Below are 17,106 nucleotides of genomic sequence, written 5' to 3'. Positions count from 1 at the left end.
CTCTAAGGTAAGTCACATAAATATATATTTTAAATCATCCCTGGTTTCTCTTCACCAGTTACAGCAGCATCAGTTTATGGCTGCTGGAAACACAATACACAAGGATAAAAGTGAAGGTGCCATGTTGCCCGTTTGAAGCTCACATTACTCAGAAAGGGAATATGATATGACGTAAGACGATAATAGCTCTGCTCTGTTCTGTTCTCTCTGAGGGACATATCGCATTACGGAATGCTCGTACCTCCTCAACACTCAGCCCGAGGAATAAATCCTCCAGAGGCTCGGTGTTGTCTGCCACATCCTCCTCATGCAGCTCCTTCACTTGGCTCAGCCTCTCTTTCTCATCCTCCTCCTGGAGAGACAGACAAAGGTGTTAATCATAATTTGTCACATATTTGTTCCATTTATTAAATTTACTCCACCTCATTAGATGAAACCTAATTATAGTTATGTTCCTCTGAGGGTGAAATTTGCAGTGGTGCTGTCTGGTTGGGTATTATCCTTTATACATAAGCTTGTGTCCACCACAATTTAACATATAAAAATGGAACATCAAGGGCAAATATATACATACATATATGTGTGTGTGTATATATATATATATATATATATATACATATATATATATGTACATATATATATATATATATATATATGTACATATATATATATATATATACACACACATACATATATATATATATATATATATATATATATATATATATATATGTATACACACACACACACACACACACACATATATATATATATATATATATATATATATGTAGTGAATACAGAATAAGATCCTATATCAGTCAACATCACCACCACACGTGGATCCACAGACTACTAGCTGACGATTAGCTTCATGATTTTGGGAGACCTCGAGGTTTTATTCACACATTGCACATTTTTCACATTTGCTCATTTTTTCCTCATACTATGAACACTTCTCACACTCTTCAGTCAATATTTTGAACTTGGGTCACTCCAATACCAATTCAGACCTTGAGTATTGGCCAATACCGAGCGCCAGCCCAATGCAATCACATTGAGAAGAGAAAAACAAAGAAAAAAAAAAAAAGGTTAACGGCTATATACTACCATAGATGTATAATAATAACTAGATATCAGGCCCCAGGATGGCGTTTATTCTGTCCGATGACAACTGTTTGCCTGGTGCATACGCCAAAAAAAGGTTCTAGCTTCTGGGTTTACTTCCGCGGTATGCAGCCTACTTATATAACTAGTAGTTTTTCTCCGGCTGGTCCCGCCTACTTGTTCCCACTCGACTTGTAGACTTTACATTGTGATGCATCACAGATTTTTAAATTGCTTTTCTCTGCTTGAGAAAAGTTTTACAAATATAAACCTCCATGGATCAAAAATTCATGATAATTTGAATATTTGAAGTTCAAGGTGTCAACAGTTTTACCAACGTCTCTTTTACAGAAGGTTCATTGGGAAAATGCTTTTTGGGCCACAGGAGATTTGTTTCAGTACCGCAAGTGGCCAATGGGAAAAACTGAAAGCATTGCTGAGCATCATTCCTGGGAGCCAGTATACCAGAGTGTGGATACCCGACCCGAGCCCGACGGGACCCATCAAAACCCGCCGGGTTGGGCCAGATTCGGATAACAAATCAGAAACTTTCTGCGTGTTTGGTTCGGGTACGGCCCACTTGACATGCTGCTGTGTTGTTCTATGGCCTATTCAATTGCTGGAATTTGTTATTTACATGGCAACGCCTGAAAGCAACATAGGCTTCTCTCCACTTGAGTGTGTGTGCTGTGCTGCGCTGCTGTGTGTGCGCGCAAGTTTGACTGTACATAACAGCAGCCTTTTGATGGTCATTTACACACTGTCCATAACAATAATTATGTCAGGTAACAAACTGCGTCGGGCTCAGACTTAAAAATCAGAAAGTCTGTCGGGGTCGGGCTGGGCTCAGTTATAACTGTCTTGGACTCGGGTCGGGTTCAGATAGGAAAATGACCTCTGGGATCAGCGATGTTTCGCAGTCAGCATCATAGTCTCTGATTCTTCGAAAAGGATTAAACCAATGCAGCCTAAGTGTATTAATAAATTACGCATTATCTAACTGGTGCACAGACTTGCATGCCGGCCAATAGCTGATCCAGCATTTAAAGCAGCACCGGAGGCATTTGAGATTCTTGTATCGGTATGAGAACAAGTCTGTCCTGTATATTCCATCCTCTTCATACATGTCACATACTTTAATTTTAAATTTTTCATTTCCGTTTTATATTTATGACTCTTGAATTTTACAGCACTTGTTTTTTCTTCTCTTGCTTTGCATATTTTGAGCATTATACACCATAACACCAAGGCAAACCCCTTGTTTCTCATTCTGAAGCTTCTGAGCTGGCTTAATCTGCTGGCTAATCACTGAAAAACAATTTTACCTGACAACAGTAAGTCCCCCCTTTTTTATAAAGTGGAGTGTTGTAACAGTGAGACAATAACAGGTCTGTGTTTGTGTGTGTATACCTGGTCTTTCTTCTTCATCTCCTCCACCTGGCGGAGCTGTTCTGAAGACAGCACGCTCTCTATCCTCTGCATGTCCCTCATGAGGAGGCGCTGAGACTCCAGGAACTGGTCGTTGGCTCTCTGCCATGTGTGTTTCAGCTGGTTGTGCTGCTGCCGCTCCAACTCCAACTTGTGACAGACTAAGACCCCAAACAGCAGCAAACGAGAGACAGAGACAGAGAGTGAGAGGAAAAAGGTTGAGGTTGTTACATATACTCACAGACAGTGGTGGAAGACACACGCAGTCCTTTGAGTCCTCCTTTCAGTAAATGTATCAGTTTAAAATGTAAAAATACTTCATTACAAGTAAAAGTCATGTATTCAAAATGCTACTTAAGTGAAAGTGCAGAAGTATGATCAGCAATATATATAAGAATTAAAAATACTCCCTAATATTGATGTATCAACACATTTTTCTGATGAAGCTGTTATTGTTTTAACTATGTTATGGGGTAATCTTAAAGACGCTTTTTTGGTTAATCAATTTCTATTGGTGAGTCTGTGCCCGTTGGAAATTGTACGCTCTGATTGTTAATGACAACAGAAGGCCTAGAAGGTGACACAAGAAGAAATACTAAGTGAGATTTCGATTAGTAGGACCTCAAATCACCACTTTTAAACGAAAATTGTTGAATTAGTTAATCCTTGTTTTAAACCTTTTATATTGAAGTGCCTTGTTTGTCTGTTTTATGTTCATCTTTTCTATTTTCATGAAGCATAGATCACAAATGTCTCTGCTGTAAAGCACTTTGTGCTGCATTTCTTGAATGAAAGGTGCTATATAAATAAAGTTTATTCTTATTATTTATTTACAGTTTAGTCCCGTGGTTCCCAAGCTAGTGGTCCAGCTGCCTCCAAAATGTCAGAAATATCATGACTGATATAGTTGGAAAGAAAAGCAAATAAAAAAGTTCTGATACACAAAGTTGTTTTGCACTGTTCCCCTATCTTAGCTTTTTATTATAAAATATTGACTTCTTTTATCTCTTTGAATGTAAACAGTAAGTCAAAGGTCTAGTGTGAAGGATTTAGGGGCATCTAGTGGTGAGGTTGTAGACTGCAACCAACTGAAACTTCTCCTGTGAAGGAGTACTACAGTGCCTGACGCAAAAACATAAATGGACCTATCTAGAGCCAGTAGCTCCTTTTAAACTGCCTCTTCAAGGCAGGAATTTCACGCCGTAATGCAGCCTTGCTGTATTGTATAAAAGGTACAGTTGCAAAATGGAGAGACAGAGTTGTCTTGTCTTTATGCTGGCAGCCGAGGTAGCACCTAACCGTGGTCAGTTGTCACCGGACACGACAGTTGTGACATTCTGATGACATGTTAAATGTGAAAGCCACCACAAGGAAATTAAAAAGCAGCTAGCAGCAATGAGCAACTAACTCAAGTAGAAGAACAGTATCCAAAAAAGTCTGCAATGTGGGGAGGCAATGAGGTCCAAGAGTTCCTCACCCTCCGAGCAAAGAATGAGATCAACGGCCATCTAACAGGGACAGCAAAGGATTGTTATTACCCCGTAACTCCATCGATATTGTTTAGAAAGCGCTGCCCCACACATATTTTAAACATCACACTAGAGGCTAATGCTGTCCTGTTACATGTCACACCCCTTACATCTCTCTGTGACGTCTTCTGCTCTCATTAACTTGTACACTTCTTGTATTCATCAAAAGGATTTTCAGTTTTTACAATAAGCTAAGTACCATCGTGGAGCTCTTTCCGTAGTTTCTCTGCATCTTCCTGCAGGACTGACTTCTGAGTGTTCAACACAGCGACGTACATCTCCAGGTCCGTACGACACGACTTCTCAGCCTCAAGAACATGATTGAGCTCCTTGACCTGTGAAAGTCCAGAAACATGCAGCTGTGGTTAATTTGGTTCAAGCTTTCATTTTATTAAGAGAACCCCTCTGTCATTAGTCACTGTAACTGTATTGTGGTGAAAGGTTGGTAAACACAGGGAGAAGCAACTTGAAGCTGAAAACACAACATCGACATATTATCATCACCTTATAAGGTTGCTGTGCTGAACCGTTCCTTATTTACACACCGAGCAGACACAGAGCAGCATAAGCATTTATTTGAAGATGAATGTAAGTCCAATATGAACTCTTGGTCACTTCTGCTTTCGTCTCTATCAGCTGTTGAGAGACATATCTTGCTCTTTAGCCTCCAGCTGACACATAGAGACAGACGCTCATGATGCAGTTACATCTACGGCCAATTTAGAGTCACCTTAAAAAACAATCAATATCGGTTTATGCGTAAGCTATATTTGGAATATTTTACCTCACCATCAGACAGCCCTTTCATATGGGAAGGTGAAGTCGTTGTATCACCCTCTTCAAAGTTATCAGACTCCATTGACAGAAACAGTAATTTTACCTCTCAGCACACAGCTCACAGGAGTTGCTGGTCTGCTGCCGCTTATTTTGTTTGTTATTGTGCGACTTTCAGCGTCCACAGCAATGAACAGGTTTACATGTAGCAACAACATTGTGCAGAGACCTACGTCAGGTCATGTAGGAAAAAGGTTTAAAAAGGGCTCGGGAAAAAAGCATTTTGATGCATCCTACAAGGAAAAATGTAATTTCTGGATTCAAACACTAAGGAAAACTATTGGAAAGCAAAATGATATAAAAACCTCATCATCCCCAAAAATAATGGAGCCGACTTTTAATTGATTGATTGATTGTTTGGTTTGTAAAAATAGTTACAATAGTAAGAAATGCCATCACAATGACCAAGAGCCCTGAGTGACACTTTCACAATGTTTGTTTTGTCTAACCAACAGTCCCAGTCTCAACATTATTACATATACAGTAAAATTATTAATACGAAAATCAGCAAATCTTCACAATGTGAAGCTGGAACTATGAAATGTTTTTACATGATAATTAACAAAATAGTTTTATAAACTCCTCATATGCTTTGTGTGTATATATCTTAATTTGCAAAGCTATCAGATAAATGTAGCGGAGTCAAAAGTATAACAGTAAAGCAGAAGTAAGTTACGTGCTGTGCAGGTGGTGTATGATGTCTTCTATCAGATGCTTCTCTATGAACAAGCTGTCTGCTGCTGCGGCTGGAAGCGTGGTTGATGAGAGAGATGACAGTTGAACCAAAGCAGTGGGGCCATAAAACCAGAACAATGAGCTCAAGGTGAACTCTAGAGTCTGACCATTCTGCTGTGGTTGAACACTACAGCACAAGTGACCTCTCTTACATCACACACAGTCATATGATCTGATGTTAATGCAGCTTTATTATATAACCAGACTACAAAATTATACTACACCAAATCTAACTTCTGAGTATCAAACACCTTGCACACTTGAAAGGTGGCCATTATAAGTGTGTAACTGTCAAAGAGGCAACAAGATATCAAATATAAACACTTCAACAAAAATATGTTGGATACCACACTGCATCGTTACTGACGGGCAGGAACCACAACTACTTTTATCTGTGAAACTTTTACAACAGCCACTGTTAAAACCGACAACTTTATGACACTACATTACATGTTAGGTGCAGTATGACTTCATTCTATAATGGAATAAAATGCAAACTTTTCAATGATTGTACAACTCATTAAAACAGTGTAGAATACTAATAATACTGCACTGTAATACTCCGTAAAACTCCTGTAACCTGTTTAAAAAAACGCTACAGGTCCATAAAAACACGCAGCACAAGACTCATGAACAGTCTCTACCCCAGAGCCATCACCATACTGAACTCTGAACTCAAACGAACCCACTAAAATACATTACAGCTCTTTTTCTGAAGTGCAATAACTTATTTTATGTGCACCAATATGCATACACACTTTTTTTTTTAAATCCTGTTTTAATTGTGAGATTGGCAATGAGTGGATGGTACCTGAATATAAGGAGCACAAACATGAAAATATGTATTTCATAAGAAGTGCATCTTTGTGATACATAAGATTGTGTAAATTTTACAAAAGGCATTAAGGCAGCATCATCTGAGTGTATGGATTAGCAGAATGAGACAAGAACACCCTAGAGGGCCAGTCCTTCTCCCCACAGTGTTCAGGCAGCCTACCACTGCAAATACTGACCATGTTAAAGTAATAACTAATGCTATGGGGTGTTTATTGTTGTATACATATGTGACCATACCCGCACACTGTCAAAGAGCTTGAGCTCTGTATTTTAGTCAGTCTGTTGTGCCTGCTCTGTAGAAACAAGCAGAAGCTGAACTTCAGCAGATATCAAAAGCTCATGATGCTGTGATGGAGAGTTACATTTACGTTACTGAGATTTGTGTTACATATGTTTCAGTCCCCGCAGGATGCTGTGATGTTATGATCGCCACAATTTTTTTTAAAAAATTCAGCCAATCCTCTGCGCAACCTTGCAACTTTACTGCAAATTTGGCAATTTAAAAAACTTAATTTATTTAAAATTTTATTGTAAAGCTGCATGCAGTGATTCATTCAGCTCCTCCTCGCCCCTCTCTCTGTGGTCATCATGACACTGCTGCTGTGCCTGTGACAGAGTCACACACACAGAGACAGGGCTAACTGTTAGCATCACACGGCTAATGTTACCCAGTGGTTTTTAACAGGTTTAACGTCAGAGTCAGAGATTAACGGCTCAGTGTCAGATGTTAACGGCTGCTGTGAGGCTTCTGCCCAACGGCAAAATCTGACAAATAGTGATGAGATCACATTGTGCTGTGTTAGCTCGTGCTAACCGGGCAGAGAGAGTGGGAGGAGAGTGGCTGACTAAGACATCAATGGCAGCAATAGCTGATTGTTGTCAATCAGCTGTCACCCAGCCTAGCATCGCAAATAGATAGTAATTTTGTGGGAAACACTGAATGCTCATAATAAAAGGTTATGCATCAGAAACAGCGTCACAATTGTTTTTGCAATTTTTACTTGCCCCCACAAAAAAGAAAGGAAAAAAAAACCCAAACACATTTAAACAGGCAACATGCAACGCAACTGTTTTGGAAAAGCTGCAGGCCGCAACAGTCCTAAAAACATCCTGCAAAATAATGGAGGGACTGATTTTTAATACAATATGCCAGAAAATTCACCATTAAAACTTTTTTAAAAAATTCAAAATGCATGATGTCTCCACAGTCAATGATTCATCATGATTTTAATATTGACCAAAATAATTGAGATTATGATTTTTCCATAATCGAGCAGCCCTATTCTGAATATCTTTTCATAATTACAAAATAACATCACAAGTTTTTCTGTGCAATGACATCACGTCCTACATACCGTGCACTGGGGGAAGGTTCATTAAAAAAATGAAGTGGTAGAAAGGCTTTCTCCTTCAAACATATTGACCCACTTCAAATGAAATTAACTTAGAAAAGAGCAGCTGCCATGCCTGGTCAATATCACACCCAGTTAACATCATCTTCACCTCTCATTTTCCCCACAGTGAATTATCGATTTTCTGCCGACTAACCTTAGAGGCCTCCAGCTCCTTCACCCTGTCCTCGGCTGTCGTCAGCTTGGCTTTCAGGGCTGCGATCTCGTGCTCCATGGGCATCACCACTGAGCGCAGCTTCTCTGCATCCTCCTGGGCCTTTGAAGGGTTTTTACAATACCTCATTAAAACATGTACATGTGTGCAGCTATATGTCAAGTTACGGCTTCTTTTTACAGCTGCAAAAACACAGTTCTTACAGGAAAAGCATTTTGCACTTTGACACATGGTGCTGCATAGTTCTGCTCAAAACTTGCGACATGATTTTTCATTTGCAAAAAGTAAAGGAAGGTTCCGGGTTCGTTTCTTGGTACCACCCTGGTCAGGTTCTAAACGAGCTGTGCCGATAACTGAGGGTGGAGTTATAACACTGCAGACCACTGACTGGACTGAGAGAATCTTCATCAATGTCACACAGGACATCCTGCACAAACCTGCTGTTTTTAAATAGCAAATCTACTAACAGTGGTAGTTCCCACAGTACGACAGAAAACAAAGCCTACTTTTTTCATTTCATCCTCCAGGTTTTCCTCCTCTTGGCCCTCGGTGAGGCGGCGTCTCAGCTCACCCAGTTCCCTCTCCACTGCCTCCCTGTACTGGTTCCACTGGGCTCGCTCCTGCTCCAGACGCTGGTGGAACTGGGCCTCGTACTCGCACACAGTTTCTGGGTCAGACGACAGAGAGGAAGCATGCAATGAAACAGAGAACATGTAATACACAGTCAATCTGTTACTTTGTTATTTTTTAGTTAGTAAAGAAAATTAGGATCATTATTTTTTATTGTAGTGACCGAAAAAAATGAGATTGCAGATGCAAGCAGCTGAAATGAGTTTCCTTCGTAAGGGGGCTGGGCTCAGCCTTAGAGATTTGAGTTGAGGTTGTTCAGGCATCTGATCAGGATCCTCCTGGACGCCTCCCGCTGGAGGTGTTTCGGGTTATTGGGTTGAAACAAGCACTTCACAACAGGTTTGAGCAGTTACAAGAATTTGGTGAATCTGACTTGGAGCAAACCTCGAGTCATGACTGAAAGTTTCGAGTAAGAATACAAAAATGTTTTCACTCAAATTCATTTATAAACCATATTAAAAAACAAGCCTGGACATAAACCAGTTGCTGTTTTGTCTGTTTCTGATGCTTCTTCCAATATCCATCAGGGGTGTCACTGCACCCTTCCTCCTCGCCCTCACTTAAATTCAGCAGTGTGATGATAAAATTGCATGTTAAAAAGAGAAATGGAACACCTCAGGAAAAACTTTCACACCAGGCGACGTAGCTTTTACCAACTATTGACGGAAACAGTCGGTTCTCTTTCACATTTTTCACTTAAGATCAAATCAGCCTCGTTTGGCACTTTGACACTTGTCTGACAGACTGTTGACCACTTTGTTAATAATGCTATCAGAGCAAAAAATCTGAGTGACCACATCACCTCCATCCTTCATAACCTCCACTGACTCCCCACCCCCCAGCGCATCCACTTCAAACTCCTCCTCATCACCTATAAAGCCCTCCACAGCCTCACTCCCCCAACCTGTCAGAGCTCCTCCACCGGCACACTCCCTCCCACACTCTCAGCTTTTCATTAAACTGATCATGTGAGAGCAGCTCAGTTTTACCTTTCATGATGGCCTGCAGTGAGGCCACCTCCTCCTGCCACTGGCTGCGGACCTGGTCGATGGCCTCCTGCTTGGTGTTTTCCGACACAGTGGCCACCGCTTTGATGGTCTCAATCTCGGCCCGGGCCTGAGACAGCTGGGCCTGGACGGAGCTCAGCTCAACCTGGGCGCCCTCCAGTACCAGGTTCTGCCTCTTCAGCTCCTCTGAGGAGGGACAAGGGGGATCAAAGTGAGCAAATGTGCAAGAACAGAGCAGAGGAGAGAACCAGGGGTAAAGGCATACACAGGAGCCAGAAACACAGCATGACAATGGACAGACCAAGACAAAGCTGCACATTACTCGTGTTATGACCAGGTTTACATGAGCATTATGAGTAGTTCAGTAGGTAAGATTTCAGCGAGCGTGCACAGTTGTGAGATCCTCACCTTCCTTGGACAGGTAGAGCTCTTTGAACTTGGCTCGCTTCTGGTTGAACTCGGCCTCCAGCTGCTGCTTGAGTTTGATGAACTCAGCCCTCTCCTGCTCCAGAGCGGCCACTCGCTGCTGGAGCACCTCTGGGTGACAGGAAGAAAACAAAACAACACGTTACCTAAAGTTTAAAACAGAACCTTCAAATTTAAGACAAGAATGTGCAACTTAGAGGGAATTAATACTTTTGCATTGAATCGACACCGTAGCTAGTGTGTGGGTTCCTCGTCGACGTAGAGCCTACGCCATAACCTACGCTGTAGCCTGACATGCACCTCCCCAGAAATGTATCTACACGTCACAGCGACACAGACCTTCTGTCTGTTTCTGTAAGCTGAAACCATTTCCTTCAGGGGACACAAAGCTTTAATTTACATTCATTTCACAGATAAGAAACTATACATTCTGAAGACAATAAAGCCTCCACAAAAATAGCCTTTTAAGTCTTGTGTGTGATTTATCCTGACTTCACATGAGCAGAGGGAATCTCAGCTAGTTGCTAGGCTAATTTATACAATGTAAAATGCCATAGGCTTGTGCTAATAACGTTAGCATGTTACATTTGTTTGGAAAACGTGTTTAGTATAAGACAGTCGGTCTTACTGTCGGTGAACCTTGTGAGTTGTAATGGAGCCAAATTATGTACCATTACCTTTGTTTAATGTTGCTGTTGTCCCTGGTTTTATATGAGAAGAGGGAAAGTCCGCTAGCTGCTAGGCTAATTTATACAATGTAAAATGCCATAGGCTTGTGCTAATAACGTTAGCATGTTGTATTTGTGGGGAAAATGTGTGTTTGTCTGTGAATGCTGCGAGTTACAGTGAAGCCAATTTGTGTTCTCGTGTTTGAAATTGTCTCTATTAAGCCATGTTTAATGTGTGTCAGAAAGCAGCCAATGTCTTGTGATGGTTTTCATACCAGCGGATATCAAAACATCGAATACATGTTCGTTAAAGTGTCCAAGTTGAAAGTCAGCTTTTACTAAACTAAAACTATTAAATAGGAAAGGTATTATTTTTTGATTAATTTCATTGGACAAAACAATACATGTAAAGATGAAAGCTTGGGTTCTGGAAAATTGTGCCAGGCTTTTTTCTCTCACTGTTTTCTAAGATTTCCAGTTTCTGACCCCTTAAAAATGAGGCAATGTTCTTTTGTGTCTGCTCACCAAAAAGTAATTTTTCCTTCCATGATCTATTTGTTTTAATCATTTCTAGAGGTGTGAACCCGTAAAACTGTTCAGTAATTCTTAAGACAAAAGCAAGGATGGAATCAAGTCTAAGAAAAACATTATTTTGGATACATATAAAGTTTTTTTTCCCAAACACCCAGCACCTCTAGGACAACAGCTCAGACAGTACGAGCCAAGTGCTGAGCCAACATATCCACAATCACTGATGGTTTTTAACATTTTCTTGGACATAAACATCCCTTTTAAAGCATCAAAAATAACTCAGACTTTTCCATTTGTCCACACTGATCCCACAGGGAGGTATATGGACAAAGTAAATAAGGAGTAAATCACACATTTCATCACGATATAATATCGATTCTTTGGACAACAACACAATATTTGCTGAGTATAACACAATTACGATTTAATTTAATTTAGGGGCCTGTGATCGACATGAGACACTGACAATATCATTGTATTTTTTCTTGGATGCTTGCCATTATCAGCCGGGTGCTAGGCTGCTAACACTGTTTGAGTGTTTAGGAAAGTTATGTGCTTGGACGGAAATGGTGACACATACGTGCCATGGGAAATGTCCAAATAAAGGCGTATCTTAAAAATATACTATGCAGGATTTTCCTACAAACAATGTATAGACTCATACAGAAGTAATTCCTCTCAGTCATCACTTATGAGCCACTGTAAGTGTGTGGTGGTGTACTTTTCTGCAGAGACTCTTTGCCTGCATTTTCATAGTTTTTCTTATTTTCTGTGTTCGGGACGTTTATGGGCGTGTAGCCCTGCAGCTCAGGTGAGGTCGGGGCTTTAAAAAAAAAGGTAGCGACAAGGGGTCTCATTTACAAAACAATTCCTAGGATACATACTAAAATTTGTCATAAGAACAAAAGCCAAAAATGGAATGCTTCCACCTCACCATCTGCATCGCCAATTTCCCATTACAGAAATGTTGGTGAGCACGGGTCAAAGTTTCTCCCATCAAGTCTGTTTTTTTACATCAAAACTTTTGTGTGGGAAGTGGCATACGCCTCTTTCAGGCCTTGTTTTGTGCGTGCGCAATGATTATAAATGAGACCCCAGGTGCCAGACCATAAGCAGCAGGCATCACAGAGACACAGCACCAGAAAAATGCAAATAAAGCAAGGCGGAACCCCAGACTAGAATGAATCTGGTATTGGCTTTGACTTTTGCTAGCAAGGTGTCTACAAAGAGTAACTGACAATCCTGTATAGTATACCCTTAAAGATGGCAATATGCATCAATGTTTTCACTTTGCTTTAATAACTGGATCAGTGATCACCCAGTAACAGGCAAATACAATAAAGAAAATTTATAATAAATGGTAGATGAATAAATAAATACACAAATGAGCAAACAAGCACACTGGTAACAAATCAACAGTCACGTAAAGGCAGCCAAGTAAGGGCACATTCACACCAGGATAGTCCGAGGGACTTGGTTCGATTGAGCAGAGAATGCCAAAAAATTTCACACCTTCATGTGGTTCGGTTCACTTTCACACTGCACTTTTTAAAACGGATCAAACCGCCTGGACAACATCACGCAGTTACAACAGCTGATCGTTTTGGGGCAGTATTGCTGGATACAACCACTGACCAGGAAGAAAAAAAGGCAAGAGGAAGAAGAAAACCCAGTTCATCGACTGGCCAAGACCGAAAACCGAAATCAATCCCCTTCATTCGTCACCACAAAAACACCAAAATGCACTGCGCTCTACGTCCCTTCCTCTCTTTGGTTCACATTCTCTCTTTGGTCAGCTGGATAGTCTGTTTGCATTTCCCACTGTAAGCAAACTGCACCAGGGTTCACTTGCAAGTGAACCGAAACCCCTAGTTTAAAAGCGGACCAGGGATCGCTCGTTTGGTCCACACCAGAGTTGGAATCCAAACGAAGCGAACTAACTGTGGAAGCAGACCAGGGTTTGTAAAGCAGACCAAATAGCGCCAGTGTGAATGTGTCCTAAGATTAACTCTTTGCTGTTCTTCTTAATGTTTAAATATTTTTCAAATGTGGATTTATCTTCCAATATTGTTTAACACTACCAAAGCAACCTAATATATAATATAATACTAGTCACCTTGATCTCCCATCAAACATAAATACACACACAGATTCTCTAATAAGTCCAAACTTTTGTGATTTTAAACTTCAGTCTTGACTTTCAGGTCCATACAAGCTTATGGCAGTTAATCAAGTCACACAATATCATTTGTAATTATCAGTGTGTATCGGGTGACTTATTGTCTTCTTCCCATACAAATACTCGAAAGCCTAAACTGATGAACAAAAGTCTTCCAAACTGACTTTCAGTCACAAGATTTTTCCAACATCTAGCACATCTTATTTATTTCCTTTCTTATTCAAAACCAGCGGACCGAGGAGAGAGAGACGATGATACCCTCAAACACAGCCAGACGAATGGAAACATTTACTAGCACAAAGCAGCAGAGCGGTTCAGCACAACTCCACCACGATCATGTGACAGCTGAAAAGACTTTAAAGGAGAAATTCCATCACCACATAAGCTTAACACATATCCACATGAGTTCTTACTGAATGTCATATTAAGCCCTTTTGCACTTTAACTCAAAGCATGCTCAGCTTCTACTGTTATAAAATCATGGCTGCCCAAACAAACTTGTCACACTGTCTGTCTTGGGATGATGATTCAGTTAAAGGGATGGAGATCACATGTGAACCATTTACACAAAGTCAGTAATTAACCAACAGACAATTGACATTTCACCTTAAGTGCTATATAGATGAAGCTCAATCTCAATATGCTTTCCAAAGTCTAGAATCAGTGGGCTGAAGCTTAATAATCAGCAACAATGGAAACAAAAGTATAAGCAAGGAGGGTTTAGATAATTAGATAACATGACATATACACAGGAAATACTGATTTCATTGCTGATTGACTTTAACTCTGAGCACTTGTTGAATTATGTTCAATAAAACAAGAACTATGCAAAAGTGCATGCTGTAAATCTGACAATGAATGCATTATCACCTCATAAAAAAGACCACCTTCTTATTATGTTTTGTTTTACACCATTCACACAGTATGGCACCAGCATACACTGATACAGTTGAAGTACAGATGACTGCAGCTGTCTTAAAAGCAGCTCTTCAAACCCTCAGAGCGTTTACAGTCAATCAATAACCGAAAGCATCCTCATAACCTATATTACACTGTGCTAAAACCATTACAACATGTTCCATTGCCAAATATTGATTGAAATGGTCATAAATCCATAAATGTTTAATTCCAGGTGTAGAGGTAAGGGACTGCTAAACATGCTATGGGCCAGGTGCTTTAGGTTAGTCGTGGCTATAACACTGTGCTAAATCACACATTAATAATGATAACATAGAGGAACTGTGCATGGCATGACAATGTTTTGCAACCCCAAAAATCTCTAATGCTTGTAGGAGTCATGAAAAGGCCACCACAATAAATCACATTATGTAGCAGTTCTCTCGTGTTTCCTTGGCAGTGAAACTTAAAATGGGACCTGACTTTAGACCCAAATGATGCATATGGAATTATCTCTGCAGCTGTAGTACTAAATATAAAGCAAAGTATTAAAGTGCTCACTGAAATCTATGGACAGAAAAATAATTATTCTTCATCTTATACATCCTACAGTTGTGCTTGCTGCGATCAAAATTTCCATTACTGCTTATATCAACAATATTTGTGCGCACAACTTGTAGCGGAGACTGATGGTGAGCCTGAAATTGTTATCTGGTAGATGTTAGGGATGGGGATTAAAAAAAAAAAAAAAATTGATACAGCATTGTTTCACAGTAATTTTTTGTGGCAACACTGTATTGATGCAAGGACGCCAAGAAGGGTGTGGTATCGTGTGAATCTGACACTATGGACACTTTATGGACACCACAGCTGTCTGCTGTTTTGCACATACAATCACTTGCACTAGATGTGCTCCTTTTATCCACTGGTCATTTTCATTCACTGCTGCTCATTATTATCCACTTCCTATTATTTTTATTATTATTATTATTATTATTATTATTATTGTTATTTATCGCCATCTCTTGTATTTTTGTACTTATTTGCATGCCTAGTTATTTAAGTTTTTAAGTTTAAATTTTAAATCTTTAATCTGACTCTTTCTCCTTGACTGCTGTAACACTGGAATTTCTCAATTATGGGATCAATAAAGGTGTATCTTATCTTATCTTATTTACAATTCTGCTTATTAATTCCAGGTCTGATCGATTCTGAGTTTTAATTCCAATACGGTTAAAAAAAAAAAAAAAAAAAAAAAAAAGGTCAAATGTAGGGATGGATATCAATAAGTCTTTACTGATATCAATGCCATTCTCAAGTCTGCTGATCAGTCCAAATCTTTATTGATTCCCTTACTGATTCTGCCCAGATTTACATTGTATAAACAGAGTAGAAAAAAAGATATGAACCATTTCTTCCTCTCCGCTATGACTCCTTCTTGTTGCAAGTTTCAGCAGCGAAGATATTTAAGGTTACTGTTTTGCAATGGGAAATTTTAAGAAAGACAGGAACTGATAAGCTTGGAGGCATTCAATTCTGCCTCTATTTTGCTGTTGACTGCTTCTCGACTCCTATCCCTAACGCCAAGTATCAGTTTTTACTAAGAATATAAATTATTAATATTACAGATACAAATTAAACTTTTGGTAGCCTGCAAGAATAACAAAATAAATTGCTTTTTCAGTCCAATAGATACAGTTGTTGCAATAAAAATGGCTAAATGTGATCATTAGATAAAACATGTTGACAGAGCTTTCCTTTGGGGATATAGTGAGTTATAGTGCAATATATCACGATATATGTTACCATAATGCCATTTAAAATCACAATACTATTGTATCATGACTTCAGTATCGTGATATTATCGTATGTGTGCCCTCTGGTAGATGTAAACAAATTAAACCCCTGCATGATTGTATTCTATTCACTTAAAGCTGCAGCTTGGATTTCCTGCAGGACCACAGGATGGTCCCCGAACCAGAGGGAGAAACCCCCAGCTGGATCATGCTCCTGTATTATGGTCCAACCTCCGAGTGTGCAGGCCACATTGTAATGGACTGATATAATCCATATGATCCACATTACAGATTGACAGGCCAGGCTAACAGAGGCTAGTGCCGACCTTTAGATCAATATAGTCAGATTAGCTCAAGCTAAAAGCTAACCAGCTAAGTTGCAGAGGTAAAGAGATAACAACGTTAGCTTGGGTATGTTAGGATGCAGAATGACATAACTCCTGTTCAGCATTGTGAAGCTTTAGTGACCTCCCGCAAATTAGTTCAAGTGGATATCCAAAAATGCACCAAGTGCGTAGTGTTAAATGTTCAAGATGAGCCAGTGACAGCCAGTGACACGTCGCCCTGATGATGCTAACTAGCTAATGTTGTCAAGGATGCAGAGGGCCGCTGGCTTCGCTGCTCCCAGCCCTCAACACTCTCCCCACGAAACCCCACAAACACGAGAGATTTACCGTCATGTTGGGACGACAGAGTGGGTCCCGAGGCCTGCTCGGCCATGGTTTCCTGAGGGGGCTTGAGGCAATTACCGGGGCAGTGGGATAAGCGCTAGGAGTGTCCAAGAAAACAGGCTAACATCACAACTAGGGTTAAGCTAGCGGGGGGAGATGAGGGCCGTTTCTGGTTAAACTTTCAAAATAAAATTCTTACCTTCACATCTTGACGACGCCTGCTTTAGTCGTAACGTGAGCGAAAATAAAATCGAACAGCATAACA

At 40.1% G+C, this 17,106-nt stretch overlaps 1 protein-coding gene across 1 annotated transcript in view; it reads right to left on the bottom strand.

Annotated features, from left to right (window-relative positions):
• The window catches only part of rabep1 (rabaptin, RAB GTPase binding effector protein 1), a 49,389-nt gene extending 32,404 nt beyond the window's left edge, over positions 1–16,985 (bottom strand). Inside the window, exons 1-8 of the mRNA XM_049591252.1 lie at positions 16,845–16,985; positions 10,082–10,210; positions 9,656–9,859; positions 8,543–8,703; positions 8,019–8,138; positions 4,264–4,399; positions 2,518–2,696; positions 242–352 (exon numbers count right to left, since the gene is read on the bottom strand). Of these exons, the coding sequence (XP_049447209.1) occupies positions 242–352; positions 2,518–2,696; positions 4,264–4,399; positions 8,019–8,138; positions 8,543–8,703; positions 9,656–9,859; positions 10,082–10,210; positions 16,845–16,890 (1,086 nt within the window). The 5' untranslated portion in view covers positions 16,891–16,985. The remainder of the gene's footprint in view (positions 1–241; positions 353–2,517; positions 2,697–4,263; positions 4,400–8,018; positions 8,139–8,542; positions 8,704–9,655; positions 9,860–10,081; positions 10,211–16,844) is intronic.
• Between the last annotated feature and the right edge of the window lie 121 nt (positions 16,986–17,106).

The sequence above is a fragment of the Epinephelus fuscoguttatus genome, linkage group LG12 (assembly GCF_011397635.1).
Source record: "Epinephelus fuscoguttatus linkage group LG12, E.fuscoguttatus.final_Chr_v1".
In the NCBI taxonomy this organism is placed as follows: Eukaryota; Metazoa; Chordata; class Actinopteri; order Perciformes; family Serranidae; genus Epinephelus; species Epinephelus fuscoguttatus.
The sequence above is the reverse complement of the archived record's forward strand: the minus strand, read 5'-3'. Positions and strand labels throughout refer to the sequence as shown.